The 25,907-nt window shown below is 41.0% G+C and overlaps 1 protein-coding gene and 1 long non-coding RNA gene across 13 annotated transcripts in view; one reads left to right on the forward strand and one right to left on the reverse strand.

The window, feature by feature from the left end:
* Positions 1-3,714, reverse strand: part of CACNA2D1 (calcium voltage-gated channel auxiliary subunit alpha2delta 1) — a 433,534-nt gene extending 429,820 nt beyond the window's left edge. For 3 of the 11 annotated variants that reach the window (XM_055808425.1, XM_027795375.2, XM_027795371.2), the window contains exon 1: positions 2,361-3,704. In XM_055808425.1, the coding sequence (XP_055664400.1) occupies positions 2,361-2,455 (95 nt within the window). In that variant the 5' untranslated portion in view covers positions 2,456-3,704. Of the gene's footprint in view, positions 1-2,360 lie in introns of all 11 variants that reach the window. The other 8 variants (XR_003557130.2, XR_008747812.1, XM_055808421.1 and 5 more) reach the window with 5 other exon arrangements.
* Positions 1,598-25,554, forward strand: LOC114013878 (uncharacterized). Of its 2 annotated transcripts, none has more exons than XR_003557132.2 (3): positions 1,598-1,933; positions 9,782-9,927; positions 24,975-25,554. It is a non-coding gene; the product is annotated as an uncharacterized LOC114013878 (long non-coding RNA). The 2 variants fall into 2 exon arrangements; XR_003557134.2 differs by lacking the exon at positions 24,975-25,554 and adding an exon at positions 18,716-19,278 and having other exon boundaries at positions 1,600-1,933.
* The last annotated feature ends 353 nt before the right edge of the window (positions 25,555-25,907 follow it).

The following is a 25,907-nucleotide window of genomic DNA, read 5'->3' on the forward strand; positions in this document are numbered from 1 at the left end:
CCTTCAATTCTTCGGTTATTAATATCTTTTCTTTCCTTTATTCTCTTCTCCTGCATGTTTGGGGTTTTTTCTTATTTTTAATATTCTTAAAATCTAAAACCTTTCATATTCAGGGCATTTGGATTACTTCTCTTTGTTCTTCCCCATTTGTAATCCCTAGCAGGAAACTAAACACTGCTGTCAAGTCTTAAAAAAGAATCCAAAAATTGTTTTCTCTTTCACCTGTTACATTGTTACTTTTTGCAAAGCAACTCTCCCTGCATCAACTTGTTGTGCTGTCTTCTAAAGGAACCAAGCCTTAGCTGCACTCTCATTCAATTTCAAAGGGGAAACATTACTATGGAGGATGGACAGGTGCTATAGATTGTTTCTACCATATTTCAATGGAATAATAATGAGAAAAAGAGAAAGACAACAGCAAGACGATGGTGTAGAACAAGCAAATGCTGTTGACTAGCATCATATTCCGAATTACTTAACCATAGGTATAGTTATAATTAAAGTTACAGAATATGTTTCCCTGTTGACAATTTGTATTATCATGACTGGGAGTAAAGGTAAATTCTGAAGAGAATTAGCAAACATGGGCAGCGGGACAAAAACAGTTTTAATCATGTAATGTTATGCTAAAAAAGTGATCTAGACTCATATTTGAAATTATACAATATTTTTTATACAGTATTCTTTTGATTCCATTAGGTTTCATACTCCTTTTTTCTCTTTTAAAGCTAGCAAAATATATGTAGAAGATAAATTGTAATTAGGTGTGTATGACAACCTTATCAGCTCAATAAGACACAGTAAATACAGGAGCTCAAACACAAGAAAAGCACCGACTTAAAAAGCCCTGGCTTTGTGTTTTGTCACTCTTGCTTCTACACGGCACATCTTTTACAAACTGCAGCACCAGAACGTTTTGAAAGAGAATCTTCCCTTCAATGAAAGGCTGTATTTATTCAACTTAGAAGATATTAAGTGGTTACTTTGTACTTATCTTTGTATTCCTTTCTTTCATTTAACAGTGCGAGCACCCCTTTTGAGCCTTTCATAATGGAACCGATACTCAGAACTGAATCCAATTATAACAACCCACCAGCAGTACTAATTGGCGAAAATGCATTGCTGGTAATTGCTCTAAACTCATCCTTCTGCACAGGATGAACGAGGGCAATGAATCCTACCCAGCGTTAAACAATGGGGAAGTCTACCATTAGCACTGTTTTTCTTATGTAAAATGCATTAAAGTGAGTCATCCACTTAAAAGTTACCTACTGGTAGCTTTAACCCAGATTCAGGAACTAAGGTAAGTACTTAAAAAAAAAAAAAAAAAAAAAAAGTGAGAAAGAGAGAAGAAAAAGGAAGAAAACACCATCACTAGTACATTGCGTTTTAGCGTGGTGGGTTTGTTTTTTTCCCCAATCTGTAGGCGATGCTCCAATATGATGCATTGGCTTATTTTTGCCTTTCTTTTATTGCACGCTTTCGTTATGCGATCTTTGCACTGCTCCGGGCAACACTTTCACGCTAATACGTACGCAGTGCTTTAAAGATTTCTATCTCAGGGCCAGACGTACAGCCGCTTGCAGCTAGAGCAACGCCTACAGCTCCCGCAAAGGTGCCTTCGCGGCGGCCGCGTCCCCGCAAGGCCGGCGCCGGAGGGAGCCGCTCTCCAGTTCTGTGGCTTTAAGCAGGCGAAATCCCCCCGGGGTGGCCCACGCGTGCGCACAGCCGGCACCCACCGGCGGCCACGGGTCGCAAACAAGCCCCGCAACTGTCACCAAAGCCCTGCAACTGTCACCGAGCCCTGCGACTGGCACAACACCCGCGGCGTGCGCTGGAGCGCGGCCAGGGAGGAGGCGGCTTCAGCACAAGGCTCCGAACCCGCCCGCCCGCCGCAGGACGGCGAGGAAATGTGCCTTTTGCGCGGATTTTGGTAAAATTGCGAAAGTTTTAATTTGGGGGGTGTGGGGGTGTGGGAGAGGGAACGGCGTTAAGAGTCCAGCCAGGCTGAAATACCCGTTGTGGGAGGAGGGGGCGGGCTCTGTCACTCGAAACTTTGCTCCCGGAGCGGCGGAGCCCCGGGGTGCGCGGGCGCGGGGCGAAGCCCTCCCCTCACGACTGCCGCCGCCGGCCGTCACCGGGGCGCGCTCCCCCCCGCCACCACCGCCCCGGCGGGGACCTCCGCTGCCGTGACTCTTTCCCAAGGCAAAGCAGCCGAAATCCGGCAGTGTTCCCTCGCCGCCACTTCCCGCCCGGAGTTACTTTAGTCCCCGTTGTACGCCGGCCGGCGCCGCGCCCCCCGCGGCACAGAGGGCCGCCCCCGCGCCCCCCGCCCCGGCCCGGGCCCCGCGGGGACTTACGTGGTGGCCGAGGGGAAAGGTCCCTCCGAGGAGTGGTTCATCACCAGGGACTGGAAAAGTGTCAGGCTAAAGACTAGGAGCCAGCCAGCAGCCATCTTCCTGATCGAAGATCGATCCCCCTTCCCCAAGTCGGCGAGACGGCAGTAATAATAAATTCAATTACGGTGTGTGTGGCGGTGGGGGGGGCAGGCCGTTGTTTTTTAAAGCCTCCTCCGCTCCCCCCCACCCGCCCCCTCGCAGGAGGCGCAGCCCAGGGATGTGAGGCGAAGCGGGAGCGCGGCCGAGGGTGGGAAGGAGGAGGAGAAACGATGGAGATCTGTGGGTGGAGAGGGGGGAAGAGGAGAAACGGAGATACTCTACTCTCCGCTACTCCAGCAGCAGCTCCGGCTTCATCTGATCCGCCGCCATCAGGGCTACTTTTGTAACAGATCCCCGCTCGCTCCGTCTGTGTCTGTGCGTCTCCTTCCCCGATTTATTCCCCTGATTGCAGAGCAGACTGAGGAGGAGGAGAGAGGCAGGCGGGGTGGGAGCTCCTGAAGGGAGAGGAGGAAAGAAGGGGAGAGAGAGTTGGCGACGGGCAGCTCGCTCCCGGCTCCTGCCTTCCCTCCGGCGGCGGGGGGAAGCCGGGGCGGGGGCGGGGGCGGGCGCGGGCCCTGCGCGGCCGCGCTCCTTACAAGGCAGCGAGGAACTCCCGGGCCGGGCCGGGCCGGCCGCCCCCGGCGCCGCGTGCCGCACCTCCCCGCCGCCCGCACGCTATTTTTAAAACAGCTTCGTGCCTTATTTTATCCCCCCTCCCCTCCTTTAAGCGGCAGCCTCACACAGCCCGTGTGCCACCAGTCCGGGCTGCATTTTCAAATATATTGTTGACCGTGTGTATATATAACACTCCACACGGATGAACGCCGCTGTGCCGGCCGGTGGCCGTGGCGGCGCGGCTGGGCGCGGAGGGCTGCCCCGCCGAGGGGCGCCGAGCGGAGCCGGCCCGGCCGCCCCCGCCTTGCGCAGGGTCCCGTCCCCGCCGGTCCCCCAGCACTGGAGGGATGCGGGGGCACGGCGGGGAGCCCTCGGGCTGCATCCCCGCCCCAGGCGCATCTCCAGCCTAGAGCGCAATTCCAGATCCCTTTGAAAATTCAGAGGACAAATCCCCTCCTCTCCCTGTCCTTTATTTTACCCACGTTCACACGTGCCAGTCTCTGTGGCAACTATACGTGCTTGGTACGAATGGAGAAAGTAACCCAGGAATATATTTCGTAGCTTATTTACTAAAGCAATTAAAAGTTCAGTGACCATTTTTATTTGCTATTCGATCTGTGGGTTGTTATTTTTGTTTGGTTTTCTTTCTTGTTATGCGTTTACATATTCTTACGTATTTAATTAAGTACAATTATGTGATTATATTTTAATATCTTTAATTAGTCCAACAGGTGACAATGAAAGAGCAGACCCAGTACTCATGTTGTTTTCATCTCCTTTCTACTTAAGGGCGGCATCATCTTGAATGTATTAACTCACAACAGTTTCTATAAACCAGAGAAGTGTTCATCTCTATTTTAAAGGTGGCAAAAGGACCAAAGCTGAGATCCACAAATGAAGAATTGAGTGCTCACATTTGCCCAGGCATGAAGCCAGCGTGATATTTCAGTTGCAATCTGTAAAGCATGCAGTCAGTCATCTACATTGTTTCTGGATTGGAGCTGGCGCTTCAGAGCTGGTGGGAAGAACTCCCAGTTGTCTTCACCTATCCACCTACCTGTATGTACGTAGGATTCAGGGTTTGGATACAAGTCCGAAATAGCAATTTTTAAAATGATACCACAGCCTGTAGACTCAAAACAGGCTGAAGGGTATCTGTAGCCCAGCTTTTGTAGGTCTCCATAGGTTTTACAGTTTTGCCACATCAAGTGGCAGCACAGCTCATCTGAGCATCCCTGCTTTCTTAAGAGGGGTGCAGAGGCACCGATGGCCTCTGCTGCGATGGGTAACTGCAGAGTCGTGGGCATGTGACACAGCAGTCCTGCTTCATAATAGCATGTATCAAGATGACATCCAGGGTGGAGAAGACATTGGGGAGTGGAGTAAAGGTTTGGAGAAATGCACAGAGGAAAGAGGCTTGAAATGTGGGGTACTTCAAGTTGCACAAGGCCATGACAAATTTACTTCTTAGAGTGTCATTTAAGGTCTCACCTCACGCTTGGGGCCCCACAGTTTATCCAGTATCAAGAGGACATCAGTTCAGTTATGAGCATGAATATTCCCAAAAAAACACTGGTTTGGCTCCTTGATAGTACTCTGAAGGTAGGCACAAGTTCATGCATAAACTCTGCTGAGATCCACACACTGGATGTTCTTCTGTTAGTTGTACACCAGAACACCTAAAGCCTCACAGTGAACAACACTCCTTCAGAATAAAGGATGGAAATGCCCAACCTGGCTCCTTCCCTACCTGAAGGATCCAGCACTTGCCCACGTCATCTTTGCTGACCAGAAAAATGCTCATGTTCAATTCCCAGCTGTGCTTCCCCCAGAGGCTCGCCAAGCCATGGGCACTGAACTGGGAAAGAGTTCTCTCGCACTGAAGTGGGCAAATGGAAAAGGATGCACACATTGGTTAGGGCAGGAGAGGGTACAAATGACTGTGCAAGCCCACATGGGAAATGGTTTCAGTAGGTGGGAATAGCAAGACCACTCTCCCTCAGATGTGCCTTTTCAATATAATCTTGGAGGGACTAAGAAAGATCAAAGAATGATAACGTAAAATAATAAATAGAAAAGTATAGGGTTACACAGGAATGTTTTTTTCATCATTAGTACAATTTTCTGTAACCCTGCATTTCTGACGCTGCATCCATCATTTATAGAGCTCCTTAGGGCAATAACTATTTCTACTAATAATTCCAACAACAATAACACATGGCTAGCAATGCAATGGTGCAATGCATGGGTGGGTTGGCACCCCACCTAGTACAGTAAGGTCTGGATTGTGACTGTTTCACCAGTACTAGTACACTGTAATGATAGCTGAAATGTGAAAATTATGCTAGAGAAAACATCGCTATGTTTTAATATAGCAATGTTTGAAGCATCAAATCTACTGTGCTATTTACAACTGCGTAACAAGGCTCTCTGCAAGGTAATCCTACAGCGAACACTACTTACATGCGAGTGAATGCCTGTGGAGCTCACTGAAACCCGAGGATGAAAGAAAGGCGAAAAGCTATCTACATATGGCTCCCGCGTGGAAGAGAAATAGACAGGTTAACTCCAAACAAGCCAGCTGAGGTTCTGAGGAGCAGCCAGGGCTGGAAAAGGGAGCTTGGCAAGGGCTACCGATGTGGCATTCATGGGAAGATTCAGATCTGTGATATACGACTCAAGTTCAGCTTGCAAGCTTTACAGGATTTACAAGCAAACTTGGACTGGAGCCCAGTTTTGAGAAAAGCTGGTCTCAAATAACAGTTTTCCTTCAAAATTAAGTGAGACTTGAAGCTGGGATTTGAATTTTTGCCTTTTTTTTAATCTGAAACTTAGGAAGCCAACGCCACCCTGAAGCACGGGGAAGAGAAGAATGCAGGGGTTACTCCAGAAGTAATGTGTTAGTTATTAATTACTCACTATTTTGTTTCACCTAACTATTTATGACTTAAAAATGCATTTATATGCCAGGTATTTAATAGAGATGCAGAATGTTTAGAAATGTTGATCTCATCCTACAAACATCCATAGATATGAGTAATTGTACTCAAATGAGTTCCCACTAGCTTTGACGGGAAAGTGTGATTGACTTAAAGCATAATACTAGCAGAATTAACTTTCCTGCTGTTTCTTCATCCTCCCATAAACCAGAAAAAAAAAAAAGAGCACAAATGTAGTTTCATCATGAAATTTTAAAAAGCCATTAAAACCTCCTAAGCGATCAATTCCTTTCCTCCCTTTGATGATTATATTATTTCCCTACGCAGTCACATTTCAAACAATATTTTAAACACATGGTTTGTACTTCACAGCAATGTTGTACTGGAGATATTCTTATAATTTATCTGTGTTAAGGTTCCTAAAGATCTGTTACAGCTGACAAGTGTTCTTTTTTAAGCACTTAAATATAGACTTGAATGACAAACCATGAAAGTAAATCTTTCGTCATTCTTACTTCACCTCATTCTAAATTTATGTCCTGTCATGTCTGACCAAGACCTTTCTGTGAAGGAGCACAGGAATGATAGGGACTGGTACAATGAGAGGGGTCTTACAGAAAGCTTGCTTTGCACCTACTTGGTAGACTTGACAGTACTGCGCTTATGGTTGGACTCAATGATCTTAAAGGTCTTTTTCAACCAAAATGATTCTATGATTCTGTTGTATTCTATGGTTCTGCTGAAATTACTGGGAAGCATTCTATTGACTGTGGTGGTCCATAAATCAGAAATAAAAAATCCTATTGCAGAAATACAAAATTTATTTTGCATCGAAGGCTTCTTCTCGGTTCAGTGTATCAGTAACAAGTATTAATCCACGATCAAGCCTTTCTCTTTAATTTCAAGTTCTGGATATATTATTTACATTTTCACAAATTAGTTATCCTATTGCAAATCCAGCATAAGAGACAAATGAGTGGGGCCTTCTGTCTCTCAAAAATATTTTCTTAAAAAATATATTGGGTTAGAACCAGATTCAAATTTTTATCATTATGGTTTTATACTTGTATATAAACTCCTCCTTCAATAATCAGCATTGTCATAAAACTTTTGGAAAACAGTGGCAGTTTAAGACTTAACATACACAGTCATTGCAGCACTTCTATGAATAGTTACCATGCAATGACAAAGTGTCTTAAGTGTCTTTTTGGGGGGGTTATATTCAATAATTAGGTAGTGGCTGTTATTCTTGCTGGTCCTAATCTGCAGTGTGTTAGGTACACTTCATCTTGTGGTTGGGATGACAAGTATTTTGCTAGATGGAACCACAGATGTCATTCAGTTCAGCCAAAATGTGCTTGCTGAAATACTGCAAAAAGTATGACAAGGTCTTAATGCGTGTCCAAAGAAGAGCAACGAAACTGGGGAAGGGTCTTGATCACAAGTCTGATGGGGAGTGACGGGGGGAACTGGGGGGTGTTCAGCCTGGAGAAAAGGAGGCTGAGGGAAGACCTTATCGCTCCCTATAGCTACCTGAAAGGAGGTTGTAGCGAGGTGGGGGTCAGTCTCTTCTCCCAGATAACAGGCAACTGGATGAGAGGAAACAGCCTCAAGTTGCACCAGGGGAGGTCTACATATTAGGAAAATCTTCACTGAAAAAGTTGTCAAGCACTGGCACAGGCTGCCCAGGGACATGGTTGAGTCACCATCCCTGGAGGTATTGAAAAGATGTGTAGATGTGGTGTTTAGGGACATGGCTTAGCAGTGGGCTTGACAGTTCTGGGTTAATGGTTGGACTGGATGATCTTGAAGGTCTTTTCCAACCTAAACAATTCTATAATTCTATGATAATCAATGCCATGGTGATACCAAAATACCATTTTGTTCTTGGCATCTAGTATCTTTATGTCTGTGGGTTACACAGGGCAGGAGCAGGTAATCGTACTGAATAATTCTCATTCTGTTTCCTTGTGCAGGACTGACTAGAGAGCGCAGGCAGCCTGATCTCAATTTCTAATTTCAGGGGAAAAAACCTTATTGAAGGCTGCAGCAGATGGAAATGCAGGATCCAGCCTGCTGCAAGGGAGCTGAATTGTTTTACATATTTGAATTACATATCATTTTATATTGTAAAAACTTTGTGAGCTATATCCAGCAGCAAGATAGTCAACGTTGTTTTGTTCTCACCCTTGTTTTTATTCACATTTGAGTAAGCATGCTGCATCTAGTACCAAAACTTTCCCTATCTGATATAATTTTTTTTTTCTTGTTATTGTCAGGTTTGAGGAAAACATTCGCCCTAATTCTAGTCATGAGAGCAGAGATTATGCATTTTCACACTGAATGTTTCTTTTGTTTCGTTGGATTTTTTGACACTGCTGTTAAACCAACAATAATTTTAGGAGAGTTTAATACTGAAACTTAGAGCTCAGCACAGTAAATATTCTCTCTGTGAATACCAAAGAACACTATGTTAAAACAAAGTGCCAGGCAGGTAAAACTTCAATCATTGTGCTGGTTTTCGCTAGGGTAGAGTTCATTTTCTTCATAGTAGCTAGGATGGGGTTGTGGTTTGAATTTGTGCTGGAAACACTGTGGATAACACAGGGGTGTTCTCGTCACCGCTGAGCAGCTCACACGGCGTCAGGGGCTTTTCTGCACCTCATCCCATCCCACCAGCCACCAGACTGGGGGGCACAGGGAGCTGCGGGGGGACACAGCCGGGACAGCTGGCCCCGACTGACACATGGGATAGTCCATACCGTATGGTGTTATGTCACTATATAAACTGGGGGAGGAGGAGCAAGGGGAGGGGTGTTTGGAGTGATGTTGTTTGTGTTCCCAAGTCCCCGTTACAAGTGACGGAGCCCGGCTCTCCTGGGGATGGCTGAGCACTGCCTGCCCATGGGAAGCATGGGAAGCATGTCAATGAATTCCACATTTTGCTTTGCGTGCAGACACAGCTTTTGCTTTACCTGTTAAACTGTCCTTATCTCAACCCTTGAGTTTTCTCACTTATACTCTTCTGATTCTCTCCCCCATCCCACTGGGGCTGGGGGAGTGAGCAAGGGGCTGTGTGGGGTTTAGCTGCCAGCTGGGGTTAAACCACAACACCCATTTAAGGAGGAAGCATAATGCAAAGTTTATTAAAGTATCACTGATCCTGATACATCTACGCAAGATATTGTAGCACTATGTGGAGGTAGTTCTTTGGTCCTGAAAGTCTCTGTGTTCATTGCAGTCTTATTATTATGCTTCTGGGTTTGGAAGGAAAATTAACTTTTTAGTTCCAGAGTCACTGTGTTGTATTTCACAGTGTAATGTAGAAGTGCTTGTTGTAAATCTCATATTGATGTTGTGACACTAGTCACAGAAAACCATAAATGTCAGTAATCTTGCTGGAGAAAACCTTCAATTATAAATGTTAAACTGTGGTACGTTCAGAGCTTGTGAAGAAATATAACTTCTAAGAACACTCTTATACAAGTAACATATACGTTTTATATAAGGATGTGATTAAGTGACACAATATTTTTGTACAACCTTGTCTATCTTCCACCCAGCCCCTAATCTATTTTAGCTTAGTTTATTCTATCCCTTCCATTGACTTGAAGCAGATACAGTTCTTTCTTGAAACCAAAAGTATGTATGTATTTCTTTTTTTTCCTCCTAAATCAGGCAATTTCCCTCAAAATTTTCACCCTGTGAGACTCATCCTTACACCAGTAGAAGCTTTTCTAAGTGTAAGAATGCTGCTTTCCTGAAATCTGATATCTTGCAACTTTATAGGTCTAAAAAAAGAGTACATCGTCCCACTGGAAGGAAAGGACAGCTGCTCCCTGGGATAGCAAACCGAATAATCACAGCAAACCACTGTCAGCCAAATGCAGTGAAGCCACCTCAATTTCTCATACCTGCTTAACCTCATCAACCAGGTGATTATGAAAGCTGCATTCAGAAGTTATTGTTGAGATTTTAATTAGCAATATTTCTGAAAAAGAATGAGTACTATCATGCTGCCCAGCCACAGACACTGCTTTTGGAAATTTAACAGGATGAGCTAAAGCTTAGTAGGAAAGTTGTATCTGATTCCCATCTTTTGGGAACGTGGTTATTACTGTTCCCATTCTGTACTTGGTGAGATACACACGGAGTACCTTCAAGAATAAAAAGATTTCTTTTGTCTTATCCAATAAGTAACAACAGGTAAGTACTGTGCTCTTAATTAAATGACTGTTGTGTAAGTGACTTGTGTTTCCAGCTAAGAATGACAGCCTGAAAGCGTGTGAGTGTTGGTATCTTTGGACAAGGGATTGTGCATGAATGAGACACGGTATTTGTCAGAGAATTGCCTCCAAGAACCGTTTACAGAGTGGCCTCTGCATTCAGTGTTGGATCATCAACCTCCTGATGCTTTTAATTCGACAGCTGGGAAAAACTAGTGATGCCAGCTCCATCTGTAGTAGATCAACACAGACCAGCACCTCCACAGAAGGATGCATCCCATCCTAAAATAGGTGGCTGAGATGGTATCAGTATCCCGTTTCGTCTGCTTTGCAAACTATTAGTGAATACAAAAATAACTTAGAAGGAATGCGGGGCAGGGAGAGGATAACCAAAAAAAAAAAAAAAGAATACAGGGAAAGTAAGAGTTAAGAACAGGAAAGTACAAATGAGGAAGGAAGGTTGTGCATGTGGAAATGAAGACAGAACAATAAATTTATGTATCATAAAAGGAAGATAAAATTTTTAAAAGGAGTGAGTGAGATGGAGAAAAGTAGAGTGAAACGAGAAAACAGGAACACGAGGAGGAGAAAAATTGATTAGGAAGATGAGATGGTAAGGGGAAGGAAACAGTGCTGAAAAGGAAAAGAAGCACGTAAGCAGGAAGAGTAACAAAGAAGAAAAAGGGGAAGAAGAACACTGGCAGAGGTTTGGTCTAAACATACTGGTGCACACATGTCCACTTATTATTAAAAGATCGCAGATTAGGAATCGTAATGGTAAAAAGAAGACACACATTCAGCAAGTCTGTCAGTATGCCTGGGGAGCACACTGCAGCATGCTGTGACTTTGCCATGGCCACGCTGTGCTGGATCAGAAGCCAGGCAGGCCCGTTATCTGGGATCCGGCCCATCCAATATGTTTTGCCCCTAACGAGAGATTATTAGCTCAGCTAATGGAGGCCACATAGCTTCTGGTTTAGGAGCACAAGAGCCACTGCTTGTGCTCAGGGTGAAGGCAGAACTCTCTCCTGTATAATGCAATATACCTCAGCCCGATCATACAGCATCTGCTACATATTTTACACCAACTGCAAAAATTACTTAAGGTAAATTTGAATCTCTTGTGCACCCATATTTTCTAATGAGAGAGGCTAATGGGATAGATGGTAGACTTTATGGCAAGTACTCTTAAGAAATAATAAAATAACAAATAAATATTTATAATATTCCTTCTCCAATCAAGCCTAAGGGCAGATAGGTTCTCTCATCTTTCATGGTTTCTTAAAAATCTTTAATTGGCAGTTCTTAAAAAATTCCAGTTCAGCTTTTAAAGTGACAAGTCAAAAGATAAAAGCAGCTGTAGGTAAAGTTGCACATCTGATCAGCCCCTGTCTCTATAATTAAAATGAGGCAATGGATTTTAAAGTTACATTTCAAGCTTCTGCTATCATTTTTGCAGCAAGTGAGTATTTTTACATTGTCTAAAAGTGTAAAGTATTTTGCGTTTGCCCATAGTATCTGTATGGGTCTAATTCTTTCCAGAATCACGCTCCGTTAAACTATGTGACAATAATGTCATTTGTTCATATAGGTCAATACTCCTTCCGTTGTCCAAACTATTTCAGCCATAATGTATCAGTGCGGTATCGTTAAGCCCCCTTGTAATAAATGGCTCTGCGCAGTCTGCAGTGCCATGCAAAGCAAAAAGGGCAGCTCTGTACAATTCACTCCAAATGCTGGGATTAGTTATGTTTTAGACTTCATATTGCACTTGCATATGTTATTAATTACTGCCACTCCCAATTTAATAGCTGTTTCCATAGTAACTATGAGATTTTTAAAGGTGCAAAGGGAAGTAAACTGAGTAGTTGTTTTGGGTTTGGTTTGGTTTTTTTTTTCTAGAAGGAGGACAAAGAAATCTGACAAAACATATATGTGTCTGTATTTGTATATATAAACATATATTTATATACAAATATATGTTTATAAATCTCCAATCTAAGCAGTGCAAGATAAACAAAAAGTAATAACAGAGAGGAACATGGATGTTTTCAGAAACCAAGCTACTTAAATATTCAATTATTTAAATTAACAATCTGCTCTCACTTAATCCTTTCCAGTTTAATCCTAGTTTGCACTTTTTGGTACAATCTAGAAAGTCCAGTGAAGTCAGAGTACGTGCAGTGCAAGTAGATGTGGAGTTATGTCTGTCTCCAGCATCACAGATTTGCTAAATACACTACCAGAGGCACTGGTTTAGAACTAAAAGTTTTAAAAACTTAGGTCCCTATTGCTTGAAAGAATGAAAACCTAATCATAGACTTAATATTTTATGTGAATTATAAATTAAATGCATGACTGTGTCTCCTCCAAATGAAATACAGCTTTTTACATCTGCTGCCCAGCACATTTACCAGAACAAGAGCAAAGTGTATCATATCAGCTAACGCACCCAGTACCTGTTATTATCTTTGAGTCATCTCTAAATTCTGTCTTCAGACAACACTTGCTATTGGTTAAGAAGTATTCTGAAAACATCTAGGTAGCATGTCCTGCCAAGTGGAGATATGGAGACTTTAATATTTACTCTCATATCAGAAAATAAAATAAAAATAAAAGCAATAACTGAGAAATTATAAATTATTGCAGCTTGAAACTACTGTGGGGCAAAAAAAAAGGTGAGAATTATTTTGATATTTCAAGATGTTATGCTGAAGTAACAGAAATATTTCCTTTTCAAAGGACTTTTCAAGTATTTCTTTACATTTATAACAGTTGTTCTTAAAGGTAATTAAAATTGAAAGAGGAAACAGAGAAAATATGTTTATTGCCAAAATTCACATTTTCTTAAAAAGATAAACACCCTTCACTCTGGGAAACTACTAGCACTATTTCCTGTAAGTAAATGTGAAGATCACTTACCATACTCTAACTCTTAAAATGTCAATGAAAATTATAACAATCTGAGCTGTATTTCCATCAACAGTTGTGATACAAAACGTGTTTTTAAAAGTCCCGTTCTCTCTGCCTTGAGTACAGAAAGCCTTTCCCCCACTTTGAAATGCAGATGACTGACTCCAGGAGTACCACAGGAGTTCTCCACTTTTTATTACCAAGGGAAGCCCATTGTCAAGTCCCCCATGTGCCCATCTGTGCTCTGGGAGTGGAATGGGAACCTTTGGAAATGAATAAGCATTTGTCCTGTGCACTGCTGAAATGCTGGTTTCAGAGTTTTAGTAGGTTAGGAGTGATGCCCATGTTGTGACTAACCTTCAGAAGGGTACAGAGCACCTCAACCGCTTATGTTTAAAATTGTCATCAAAACATCTAGCTAAAGCACACAGTAGGTAATAATAATACAGGATATAATAAAATAATTAAGCATATGGAAATAGAATCTTTTTTTAAAAAAGGGGGCTCTTAATGTTTCACAGGATAAATCTGGACTGAGAGTTTTCCTTTTATAACACAGATCAATGTTTCCCCAGTGAGCAGGGAAATTCCTGTAGGACCTAAGCATGTTCTGCCTCCCACGCGACACTTTGCAGCAGAAATCCTCTTTGAGGAGAAAAAGTTCCTCTCCATAAGAGGCTACTGCTATTTTCTCATCTGCCACCTTGAACTGGATGCCCACGTGCACAGCCCTTGAGCTGCACCACATCTTGCATGATGTCCTATGGAAAAGTCACCTTACCAACTCCCCAGAGATTGCCTGAGACCAGGCTAAGGCACCTGCTAAGAAAAAGCAGCAGCAGCAGTAGATGGGGCCACTGTTCATTATTCCCTGGAAACAGAGTTCCTTTGTTTCTTTTTGACCTTGGAAACTTCTTCTGCCCTTGTCTAGCCTTTTCTTCTGGCCAGTCTCCTGCGGTCTGCATTCTAGGCGTAAAAAGAGATGAGAGGGAAATCATTTCTGAAAACATGAAAAGTCTTGGGAAAACATTGAGAGGAGGACATAACCTTGAGAGTACCCGAGTAAAGGAGGCAGATAACCTAATGCAGGGTCAGAAAAATGAAAGGAAAAGGATTAATTAAAATGTACTAAAAGAGTTTTGAAGATGAAAAAGAAATATAAGTGCTAAGTATTTTTCTTTGTAACAGAAGCTCAGCTGAAAATCAATGGGGAAAGCATGGCTTTTCTTTGAGTGGTGATTTGCATATTAATATTGTGATAGCATTATGCAATAGTATATAAGACAGATTGGGTAAACAAAGGCTGTGACCAAACATTTCAGCTTTTCCCCCACGTCTATTCAAAATAAAACTGGCAGAATGTCACACTGTAGGCTTGTCCTTGATTTGTTTCCAGTAGAACATTAATTGATGTGTTCCCATGTTTTGATATGTGATTTACAAGCTCTATAACTCAAAGGGTGATTACAGCCAGGCTAGCAATCTGGATGCCAAGCTTCATTTCAGTGAACTGTCCTGGGTATTTCACTCTAGAAATCATGCCTTTCTAAATGTGTGGGAGACAATATTAAGCAGTGGCAATCAACAGTAGTTTTCTGTTGGTGTAGCGGGAGGGAGTATTTTGAAATAGCTAGTGCATCTGCTTGGTAGCTATTTTTCTCTCAAACTGGAAAAATCTCCAATGTTTCAAACAGAATACTCACAAAATACCCAGAAATCCAGAAGTCTTCACTAAGAACATTCTGTATTTTTTTAAAATCTGGTTGGTTTGTTTGGTTTTTAAAGCAATCAAAATGAATAGAATATATACAACCAGGAAAAAAAAATCACCCCAACCCAAACAAAACCCCAATTTTCTTCCCCTAGTACTTCAAAATTGCTTTGCAAAACTCACGGTAACCCAGAAATTTCTGAATTACAGTTTAATTCCAATACAATCTACAGTGGCTCAGCTGTGACCCCTAAATAGCAAGGTTATAATGGGAACTGTGAAAAATTCAAGCCCATTATTGTAATACCCTGTGTTACTATAATATTATCTATCCATTTCATGTTTCATGTAGTTTTCTAATATTATTTCATTTGGTGAAAGACACTTAACAGAAATAAAATTGGAAGCAAGTTGTAGAGAGTTTGTGTGTCAAAGAGAAAGTACTGTGATTGTAAGTTTATTTGACCAAAGGCTACTTCCAGTACAGCAGCTTTACAGGTTAATGTCTCTTTGTTATAGATCATTTCAGCTCACACATCAACATTAGCCAGAAAATGGTATTAGGATTGAGTAGCAGGGTACTAGAAGATGGGTAAGGCACACTGCTATAACTTCGCAGTGAAAACTGGCACATATTAGCCAAAAAACTGTGGAAGCAACCAGCAGCAGTAAATTGGTGATAGCAAAATGTTTAATATATTGAAAACACAAATGCTAGTTCATCATTTCATACATAGAACCTGCTGTCTGAAAACTGGCTATAAAGAATTTGCTTTATCCAACTTTTAGGGGAGCACAATTGCCCTCTTTTTACCAGTGGGATACATTGTCACTTCACTGGGATCCTGTGCCAGTGCAATCCTCTTTTCAGCCCCCTTTCAGGATTTGTTGCAGAGTCACTGTTTATGGAGACACTCTTTTACTAATGCCTTTTGCAACAGGTGCAACTGCCTATGTGCAGGAGAGGTTGAGTCTATTACTTCTTGTACAAACTCATCTATTTTGTTTCTCATCATGGTATGTGACTGATATTTCAGTGGAACATTTAATGATGTGAAGAATACTTGTTCTTAGTATATATACTTTCTTCTTTTCTTTTTCATGTGTTGTTTTTTCCATATAACTTTGCACTAGAAAGCCAAGCACACCTTAGTGTGGGGTCAGAAGGAGAGTGGCCCAGCCTGAGGCTTTTCAGTCCTTCAGGCAACATGAAATTTTGATGTGGAAGCAAAGTGGCTTCTTAGCAGATGAAAGAGCTTATGAGAGTTTAAATAAGGAAAAATAAATGGAAAGTAGCAGTGTAGTTTTGATGTGGCAGGGAGAGTGGTATAACTCAAGAGAGGTCAAGTTCGGAAGACAGGGCTAATGGGAAGAAAGTGGACTTTGCAGAAGTTCAGGGAGGAGAAATGAGACTAAGAATTTGTGGGAGGACATAGGAGGCTGTATCTTTCCCTGATACTTCTAGTAAGCATATTGCTATGTCTGAGAAATGAAGTTGCTGCCCTTGGCCTTCATTTCACACATTTAACTGGTCTTTAGTTATCTTTGAATTGTACCTTGCATGGAAAGTCCTGGATATTGGGTAATGAAGCCCTTAAATTTACTAAAGATTCTATGGAAATTACAACATAGAGAGGGGAACATATCCAGAAATAATTGCAGCTTTATGTACGCTGTGTCCAATGGTCCACCTCCTCAAGCACTGAAGTTTGCTTCAGTTTGTATCTAGCTGAGCAAATGAAGATGCAAATAACCAAGACCAGGTCATCCTGTGGCTTAGAGCTTCCTGCCAGCTGGAGATAATAGAATTAATTTCTGCCAATTCTGCTGTATGAAAGGAGGATGCTAGGAGTTAGCAAAACATGCTCAGAAAACGCCGTGTTCCTGAGGTCAGAAAGTTGTAGAATAAAACAAGAATTGTCAAAAATCAAACTGAAATTAAAAGAAGAACCAGAAGTTTCACTACTTTCATAAAAGAGAGGAGCGGAGGCATTATACAATGGGGCTAAGGGAAAAGGTGAATTAGCTATGGCTATTTTAAAATAGAATTTTAAAACAGGTAAAGAATAGATTGGAAAGAGAAAAAGTGAAATGTTGAGGTAAAATGTTGGTTGAACAATTACCTTAAATATTAAAGACTTTTTCCATGTAATATTTTCATTAGTAATCTTGGCGTTAAGTATGTCAGCCCACATGCAGCCAACAAACCTCAGAAGTCCTCTGTCCCCCTTAGATCAAACACAGAGGAACCCAACCCTCATTTCCACTCCATATTTTCTGATGCTTGCTTAAAGACAGGTAGATAAACTTTTGTCCACCACCTTCTCAAAAAGATAAATTTCTCAGGAGTGGAGAAAAGTCAAAGAAATACAGGTGCTTCTTCTTTTTTTTTTTTTTTTTTCACTGATTCTTGGCAGAACAAAATGCTCTCTGACATAAGTTGTTCAGCCCTTCTATCCTGATTGTTTTCTAGCAAACTATTTAAACAATTTGACTTTCAAATAGATAAATTACCATTGATACTATTTTGGGGCAAGACAGTTGTTTGGTACACTTGAATGCTAAGTCAGCTCCTGGGCTATGTAAGCAAAGGTTGCTAAGATTCAGCTATAAACTGACATTCTTTCAGATTGATGTCAGAATGTGACATTCAGTAATATCAGATGCAATCTTCATCTCATTTTAAAACTGATGTGTGAATTTATGCAAGCCTAGAGAAGGATGACCAGTTAGCTTTGCTTCAGAGGGATTAAATGGTCAGAGAGGAATTGCACGCTTAGACTAAAATATCAGGAGTTATAAACTGTTAGTAACAGCCTCTGTCAGAGCAAGGTGTCCTCTCAGGAGAGCTATGGGGACTCAGACATTTCCCTTCAGACAGAATTTTCATATGTGGTTTTGTTCCAGGTAAGTATTAAATCCCAATCCTTAAAAATGTCCCACACAAATAAAGCAGTAAGCTAAAGCCAGCTCAACAGTGGTTTGATTTTACATCTAAAATGTTAACACTGATGAGAAATGCAAATGCAATACTGAAGCAGTATCACAATTGGATTGAATTTGCTAAGTGTTTTGGAATTTTTGCTGAAAAAAAATGGAGGAGTATATTTCAGAATATGTGTAACATTTAATGCTCCACTCTGTGCTCTATTTTTACAACAGCTGAAATAAAATTCGAATGATTTAACACGAGACTTATGTAACTACAAAATTAACTAAAATATTTTTATTTAAATGGAAGAACTAAAAAAATCTTAATTTTACCCCGCAGCTTGGGCATTTTTCAGTTTGACCTCGTCTAATTGTTTCTCTGTCAGTCAGAGAATCTGGCATTATTCACTCAGCTCTTTCCCTGAAATGATCTTCCTTGTGATGTATGGCAGAATTAGAAATGAGGCTACCTCTAGCCTTCTGTAGGCAGAGGAACAAACCCAATAAACTAAAGATCCTGAAGCCAAAGGAGGAATAAATGAGCAGGGAAAAAAGATAAAAGAAAACCAACCAACCAAAAAAACCCCCAGAAACAACCCAAAACAACATGCAGCACCTTAAATTACCATTAAAATATCAAAAAGCTCTTACTATGGGTTGGGTTTCACCCCAGTAAGAGGTTTTTATTGTTCAGGCTGCAGGGTTTTTTTATGATAGGAAGTATTCAGGGCAGGTTACCGACAGAAAGAAATAGGGTGACTTCTGTGCATTGGCCTCACTGCAGTGTCTGCTGGGGTTGGAGGCAGTTGGTGGGGAAGCCCACCCTGGGATGGACAGGAGAGGACTCCACGTGCTGCACTGTGCATGAGCTCTCCTCTGCTCCTGCCTTGCACGTCCCATTGTCCAGCATGTGGCTTTATTAATCATTTGCTCATTTTGCAGGAACCAAGGAGAAAATTGGGAAAGATGAGCGTGTTTCTTTGCAAACTCAAGGCCAAAGGAAGAAAGGAGACGAAGGGCTGAAATAGAATCTGTAATTTACACAGCTGCAGTGCCACAAAGGCAGGGGGGTGGCTAATACTTTGCTTTTCCTCATTGCTTTCACTTTTTTTCTACTTTCTAACTCTTATTTTTTTCTACATTGGAATTTTTTTTTTCTTTTGACAGCTCAAATCACTTACCCAATGGAAAAGTAAAGAATAATATGGGGTAAAATTTGGAGAGAGATAGCCATGGATGTGCATTGTCTCACAAGCAAAAGGCATTTTATTTTGTGAAAATCCTATACAACATTCATCAGTTTTGGAGCTTATTTTATATGCTGTTATATGTTAACTTTACAATAGAAAAAAATCTATTGTATTTGCAATTTTGTTTTTTTATTGTACTTGAAGTTTTATTGTGATGCCTTGCAATTGTAGGATAATACAGTGCTATGATAGCAAATATTCTATCATATGATTTCACAGGGACACCGTGAAAAAGCTGTAGTTATAAAATTCTATCTGTTCCATTAAAAATGTGTTGGAACTGTTGCCCGTTTCTTCTATTTAGATACAATTTTTTTATTAATTTTTTTTTTTGGTAAAGCAGGCTTTTTTGAATTTGTTTATTTGTGCAACATCCACCCTAACAGTCACCATGTAAAGCCAATATATTCTAGCCTATGAAGTACAATAAAAAAAAGAACAAATAACAGATGTTTCTAAGTACAGTAGAATAGACAATGGTTGATAGCTGAAAGGAAAAATTCATTAAGTACACCACAGAGAGCTTTGTCTACAGAGGTAAAATTTTTATGTGCTGAAATTTATTTATTTGTTTTTAATAATCGTAGAATAGTTTGGGTTGGAAGGAACATTTAAAGATCATTTAGTTCCACCCCTCTGCCAGGGACAGGGACACCTTCCACTAGACCAGGTTGCTTCAAGACCCATCCAGCCTGGCCTTGAACACTTCCAGGGATGGGGCAGCCACAGCCGCTCTGGGAAACCCGGTAAAGTTTCTCACCATCCTCCTAGTACAGAATTTCTTCCCTACGTCCAATCTAAAACTACCCTCTTCCAGTTTAAAATTGTCACTACAGGCCCTGGTAAAAAGTGTTTCTCCATCTTTCTTATAAACCCCCTTTATACATTGAAAGGCAGCAATAAGGTCTCCCTGGAGCTGCCTTTTCTCCAGGCTGAACATCCCCAACTCTGTCAGCCTGTCTTCATGGCAGAGGTGTTCCCAGCCCTCTGATCATTTTCATGGCCCTCCTTTGGACTCGCTCCAACACATCCACATCCTTCTTGTACTAAGGACCCCAGAGCTGGATGCAGTACTCCAGGTGGGGTCTCATGAGAGCAGAGTAGCAGGGGAAAAATCACATCTTTCAACCTGCTGGTCACACTTCTTGTGATGCAGCCCAGGATATAGTTGGCTTTCTGGCCTGCAGGTGCATATTGCTGGCTCATGTCCAATTTTTCATCCACAGTATCCCCAAGTCCTTCTCTGTAGGGCTGCTCTCAATCCACTTCTCCTCCAGTCTGTATTGCTGTTGGGAATTGCCCCGACCCAGGTGCAGGGCCTTGCATTTGCCCTTTAACTTCTTGAGGTGAATAATGTTAATTGTCTGTTTTCATGGTCCTAAAAAAAGGACCTAATTCCTGGAGCCTTTAGTTACACTGAAGCAAGTCAAAAGCTCCTTTGAATAAAGGCTAAGGTCCTCAGGTCTACATTTCTAAGCTCTGCTCTTCCAGCGTGGTACAAATCAGAAGAAAAAGTGTTTTAAGTAGATACTCGGAAAAATCTGTTGACAAAGAAGCTTTGATATATAACCATTAACACACCCCTCTCTTGGCTTTTGGGTCTTGCTGTGGTTTTGGTTTTTGTTTTGTTACAAAATTATTGCCATGAAATATTTCTGCTTGTAGGTTCTTCTCAGCCAGCGTTTCTGGGGATTCATGGGATAAGCATAACTTAAGGCTGTTTCAGTTACCAGAGCGACTAAACTTATTCCCAAACACAAAACGTGGCCTGACGTCAGAGTTCAACAGTGTCCAGCTGGCCACAGCTCAACCCTGGGAAATTTTTTTGCAGATAAGAGGTATGTCCCAAGAAGTTCAGAGAAATGCAACTGGTATAAAACCCCAGATGTGAAGCCCAGAGCAATGCAACCCCCAGTCAAATGCTGAAACGATGCTGATTTAGTTAATTTTCATCGCTGCGTTCATCAGTACATGTAGCTTTTGCTAACAGGTTTCCTGTTCAAACACTGTTAGTGTTAGGAAATGTTTAATGATAGAAATTTGTTAATGCTGTGATTTGAGAAAGCCTGAACTGATGGCAGTGGCTTCCCCAGAGGATGTGGCTAAGTTATCGCTAGGGTCATTTCTAGCTTGTTTGCTGGCTTTTAGCAGAGTTTCCTGATGGCAGCAAATATATGGCAACTTTTATATTGGTACTAGTCATGGCAAAAATAAATTTTTATTTTGGGAATAAAATTTTCCCCAGGGAAAGGAAGGATACCTGTGCTCATTTTAGTTGAGTCTTGCTAGTAGAAAGACTTAGCTTCTCAGTGGATTTCAGATGATTTTAATTTGAGTTTAGGCAATTTTTTCCCCTACCCATTTATTCATCTCCTTACAAAAGAGACTCTCTGGGTTCAGAGGCAAATGGCAAGTTACTACTTCTATCTCCAGCCAGCAAAAGTTAATCTCACTATTGCCAGAAAGAGCATATCCTCCTAACATGGGTGCCTCACTGAGACATCTGAAGTAATATTACATTAGTCTGAACCAAAAAGGCAGGGATTAAGTCTGAGCAGTTTACATATTATCCAGTAAATATATCCTGGGATCACGTATTAAACCATGAAGATAAAATAATTGGTCAGGTAGTTCCTATATGAGTTCTTCTATACTGTATGTGTAATATTGCTTACAAGCTCATCTCACTGTTGTGCTGATATGAACAAAATTTACTATAAGGCATACGTATGGTGTAGAAGTATGAGAGAGTCGTGGGAAGATGGAGAAAACACACAATGGGGACTGAATTAAGGTTGCAGAGGTGGCTTTTGAGTGCTTGACTCTGTAACCCTTGTAACCTTAATAATGTCATTTTAATGCATACTATGTTTTGTTTAATGCTTCTGAGTAGCTACATTTGGAATGAACTCCACCACCTGCACTGAAGGAAGCAACTCAATAGGTCCTGACCCAGCATGGCCTGTTGTGATCAGCCTGTGTAAGGTCACACGCATCACCCTTAGCCCTAGAGCTGATGACAGGGTGCAGAAAAATTCTGTCCTCTGTTTCGGGAAAGCCTAATTGCTCACTTTGTCATGTTGATCTTGTAACGTGTCTCCTGCTCCTACTGCTACTCAGTAATTTTCTGCATAGAAATACCCTCTGTGCACTGTCACCATTCGCTCTGTGACATGGTGGAAGTACTGTACAGACTATTTCTGTTGGATTTCACTAGGGAATGTTATTTCTCCCTGGAGCTGCTTCCATCAGCTTCATGCTATTTCTGTCTCCAAAGAAACAATTCTAAGCAGCACCCTTCCTACTGGTATCAATCCTTTCCCCTCCTCCCTCTCAGAGCTGGCAGTCATAGTTGACCCTGTGCCAAATTAAAACTCGAGAGGGTTACTATCCAAAGCATTTGATATATTTTAACGCTTCAGGATCCTTGCACTGTAATTTCATCCTATACTTGAGCAATGCGTTGCTCAGCTCCTGAATTGCCCCGAATTCAATGTGCCCAGCATCCCGAAGCACTGCACTTGTGTGCGGGCAGCTCTGTCAATTAGAATATCAGTCTATGACAGCAGCATGCTATTACAACTTTATGGTCTTAGATGTCCTGAGTCAGTACAGCAGTGGTTTAACAAGCTGCGTCTTTCTCTGCAGTCCTGTGGGCCATTTGCTTGGATACAGAGCGGGGAGGGGGGATGGGAGGGGGATGGGAAGGACCATTAACCTTCTCCATGCCTTGGATAGTCCTGAACTCCATGAGTAGAACCCCAGCTCTAGTCTGAATCTAAAAAGCAGCACTTAACTTTTGTGATCTCCTCACCATTACTTTGAAGGCCATTTTACTTAATTAGAAAAATGCACCCAAATTATGTCCACTTCACTGGTGTCATATGTTACCCTCAGTGGCCCCACAGAAAAGAGAAACATCATTAAACATAAACTCTCTTTCAACAAATGCTATCTTGTCAGCAGTTATTTCATGCAATGTTATCTTCCTTTCCTCCCTATTTACCTAATGACTTGGTGTTGTTATTTATACTACTTCTGTGTTGATTTATCCTACCACCATATGTTCACTTACTTTAGATTTGATGATAATCATCTTTTGTGGTACATGCACTTCCATGTACTAATTATTGCTGAGATGCAGTTGTTCGGTTTTCAGAAATGAAAAGGCAATTTCTTTGTATTTTTTTATCATTCAGAAATACAGGCTTCTTTTGCAAAAGAAGGGGGGAAAAAAGTTTTTTTTAAAAAAAAGATTAATCTTTAAAATAACATAGGAATACAAAAGAAATAAGGAAGGTGAAACAAGAATAATCTGTGAACTATTCTCCATTTCTAAAACTTTGCTTTGATAGCTCTGACTGCTAAATGTAACTGTTGTATAATTTCAGAGGATATTCAAATAGATTGCAGAACCTATGACAAGAAGAAAACATCTAGGCAGATCTGTATATACTTAATGGTGAAAAGTAACCAATACTTGCTGTTATAATTCCTGTATATGTTGTACTACATTATGCTAATATTTTAGGAATCGTAAGCCAGCTGGCTGATACAATGGTCAAAGTGGGTTTTGTGTGGCATGGAAATTCATAACTGATGATCTTCACGGGGTTTTTGTATTCTGCATTCACTCCATTTTGCAGGATGGAGTGCCAAAAATGAAGATTTTAGGTCTAGAGAAAAGGGTGCTCTTAATTCATTGATTCACTTTGCAGAGGGACAGGAAATCTTTTAGCCAATGTTTTTTTCATAATCCCATAAAACCTGTCCTTTAGCAGAACAACACATCAGAGATGAAAGCCATAGAAAGCCACTTCTTTCCTGACTTTCCTGTGGAAGGAGTGAGGACATACCACTTTGGCTGGTCACACATTTCTGAAGAATTTGATTTGTATTGATACATTCGGTTCCTTGTGATGTTACCTGGGAATTTTTAATTGCTCTGCAGCAGCCATCAGAACTGCAGTATCCTTGATGAGTCTCTTTCCTTCACTGACCTAGCACTAAACAAGCTGCCTTTTGTATACCAGACTGCAGGCTGCATCAGGATGTATATATTAATATCTTGATGTTGAAAACTGTACCCTCAGAACAGAAAGGAATCAAAGCTGCAAGGACTAATTGAGCACCTGAAACACCTGCCTCTGTTTTGTCTACAGAGGAGGTTTAGAGAAGCACTCTACCAGTCAAATCCCATATTTAATCACAAAGGGTTTTAAATAATTTAGTTTTGATCCACCAACCGAGCTGAAAAACATCGGGAAATATTTTTATTTCACCCAACTGAAATAAAAATATTTTTTTTAACAAAAAAGACTGTAAATGAAACATTTTGAACCCCTAAAATAAAGGAATAAAACTTCAGCTTTAGTTTTATTTCGAAGTGTAAAATTAAGCTTGGAAAGGAACCCTGTTTCGAATAATTTATTTTTGCACATGTTGAAAAGAAAATATTTAAAATAATAGAAATTTAAATTTGTGTATCAGGGCTGAAGTTGTTTATAAGTTCAGTGCAGATGTCTGTCTATATTTGGCCTATCTGAAACTACAATTTTTGAGAATTATATATTCACTGATCTTTTTTATTCAGATCTCATATAGCACAAATTTTATACGGAATGGAAGTTTTAGTACCTCTAAAAATGTGGCAATAACTAACTTTTTTTTTTTTTAGGGGAATAAAAGATTGAATTTCTTTTTACTCTTCAAATGAAAATAAAAATCATCTTTAGTGTTTTTACTTCTAAGGATTCTATGGGTACCCATTCTTTCAGTCATGGCCCGTGATCCTGTGGTTTGTGCATTCACGTTATTATTGTTATAGCTGACTATAAGCATGACTCAGTAAACTTCTGAGCAAAATATGACTACACCTAAGTAAGTGGTTATCCAAATGTTTAAGTGTTTCGAATCAGTATGTTTAACCTTTCTGATTTCATCATTTTTAGCGTATCTCCTAGCAAGAAGGGGAAATGTTGGCTTGTCTGTGAGATGAAAGAATGCAGCTTCAGAGCCCAGGCAACGTGCATCTCTGAAAGAGAAGGGAGGAGCCATCAACGTCTGCATCATGGAGACCACTGACCACAATCCCCACCCAGCCCTTGCCAGAACAGCATCTCTCAACAGCACCCAAGGAAATGTTCTCTGTGCTGCATGTGTCACCTCACAGAAACACAAGCCTGAGAGCCTGCAAGATGCAGGAGCAGGACCTCAGGTCTTCCATCTCCATCCATAAAACCAAACGGCTGGAGGGCTGTGCAGAGCTGTGGTTTGCTCCCCAAAGCTGCTCACATGTGGTGTAACCCGAGCACCAAATAATCTTGGGCTGGAAAGATACACATGCAGTAAACTCGCCTTGAGAAAATAATTTCATCATTGAAAAATTTGCACATCCAAGATTTTGCATGATTCAAAGGAAAGATATTTTCATAAATACCTGAGGATTTGAGGACTGGCAGTTGTAGTATTTGTAGAGTTGTTTGCAATAATGCTTTTGGAATAAACTTCTGGATTAATCTTTTCTTCCATAAAACCTAGAGGAGAATTCCCCAGTTTCTCCATTCTCTGAGGCATGGAGTTGGGAGGAGAAGATTTTCTACTTTGGTATGATAACCAAGATGCTCTTAAACATGAAAGTTCCTAAAAACAGTTTTAATGTGAATAGTATTTTAAATCAAGGGTGACATTTTTACTTTTGTGCTATTGATATCATTTGTCAGATATTTTTTTGTCTTCTTCATTAACTAATTTAGAGAGGTGTTGAAAGCTTTTTGTAAAAGTAGTATGTGTCATATCACTTGGATGATAATGCTGAATTTCTTGCAGAATCTCATATAACGACTGCAGTTATAGCTCTGTTCATTACCTGAATAGATAACAAA

This window comes from Falco peregrinus, chromosome 6 (genome assembly GCF_023634155.1).
Source record: "Falco peregrinus isolate bFalPer1 chromosome 6, bFalPer1.pri, whole genome shotgun sequence".
NCBI classification, from domain to species: Eukaryota; Metazoa; Chordata; class Aves; order Falconiformes; family Falconidae; genus Falco; species Falco peregrinus.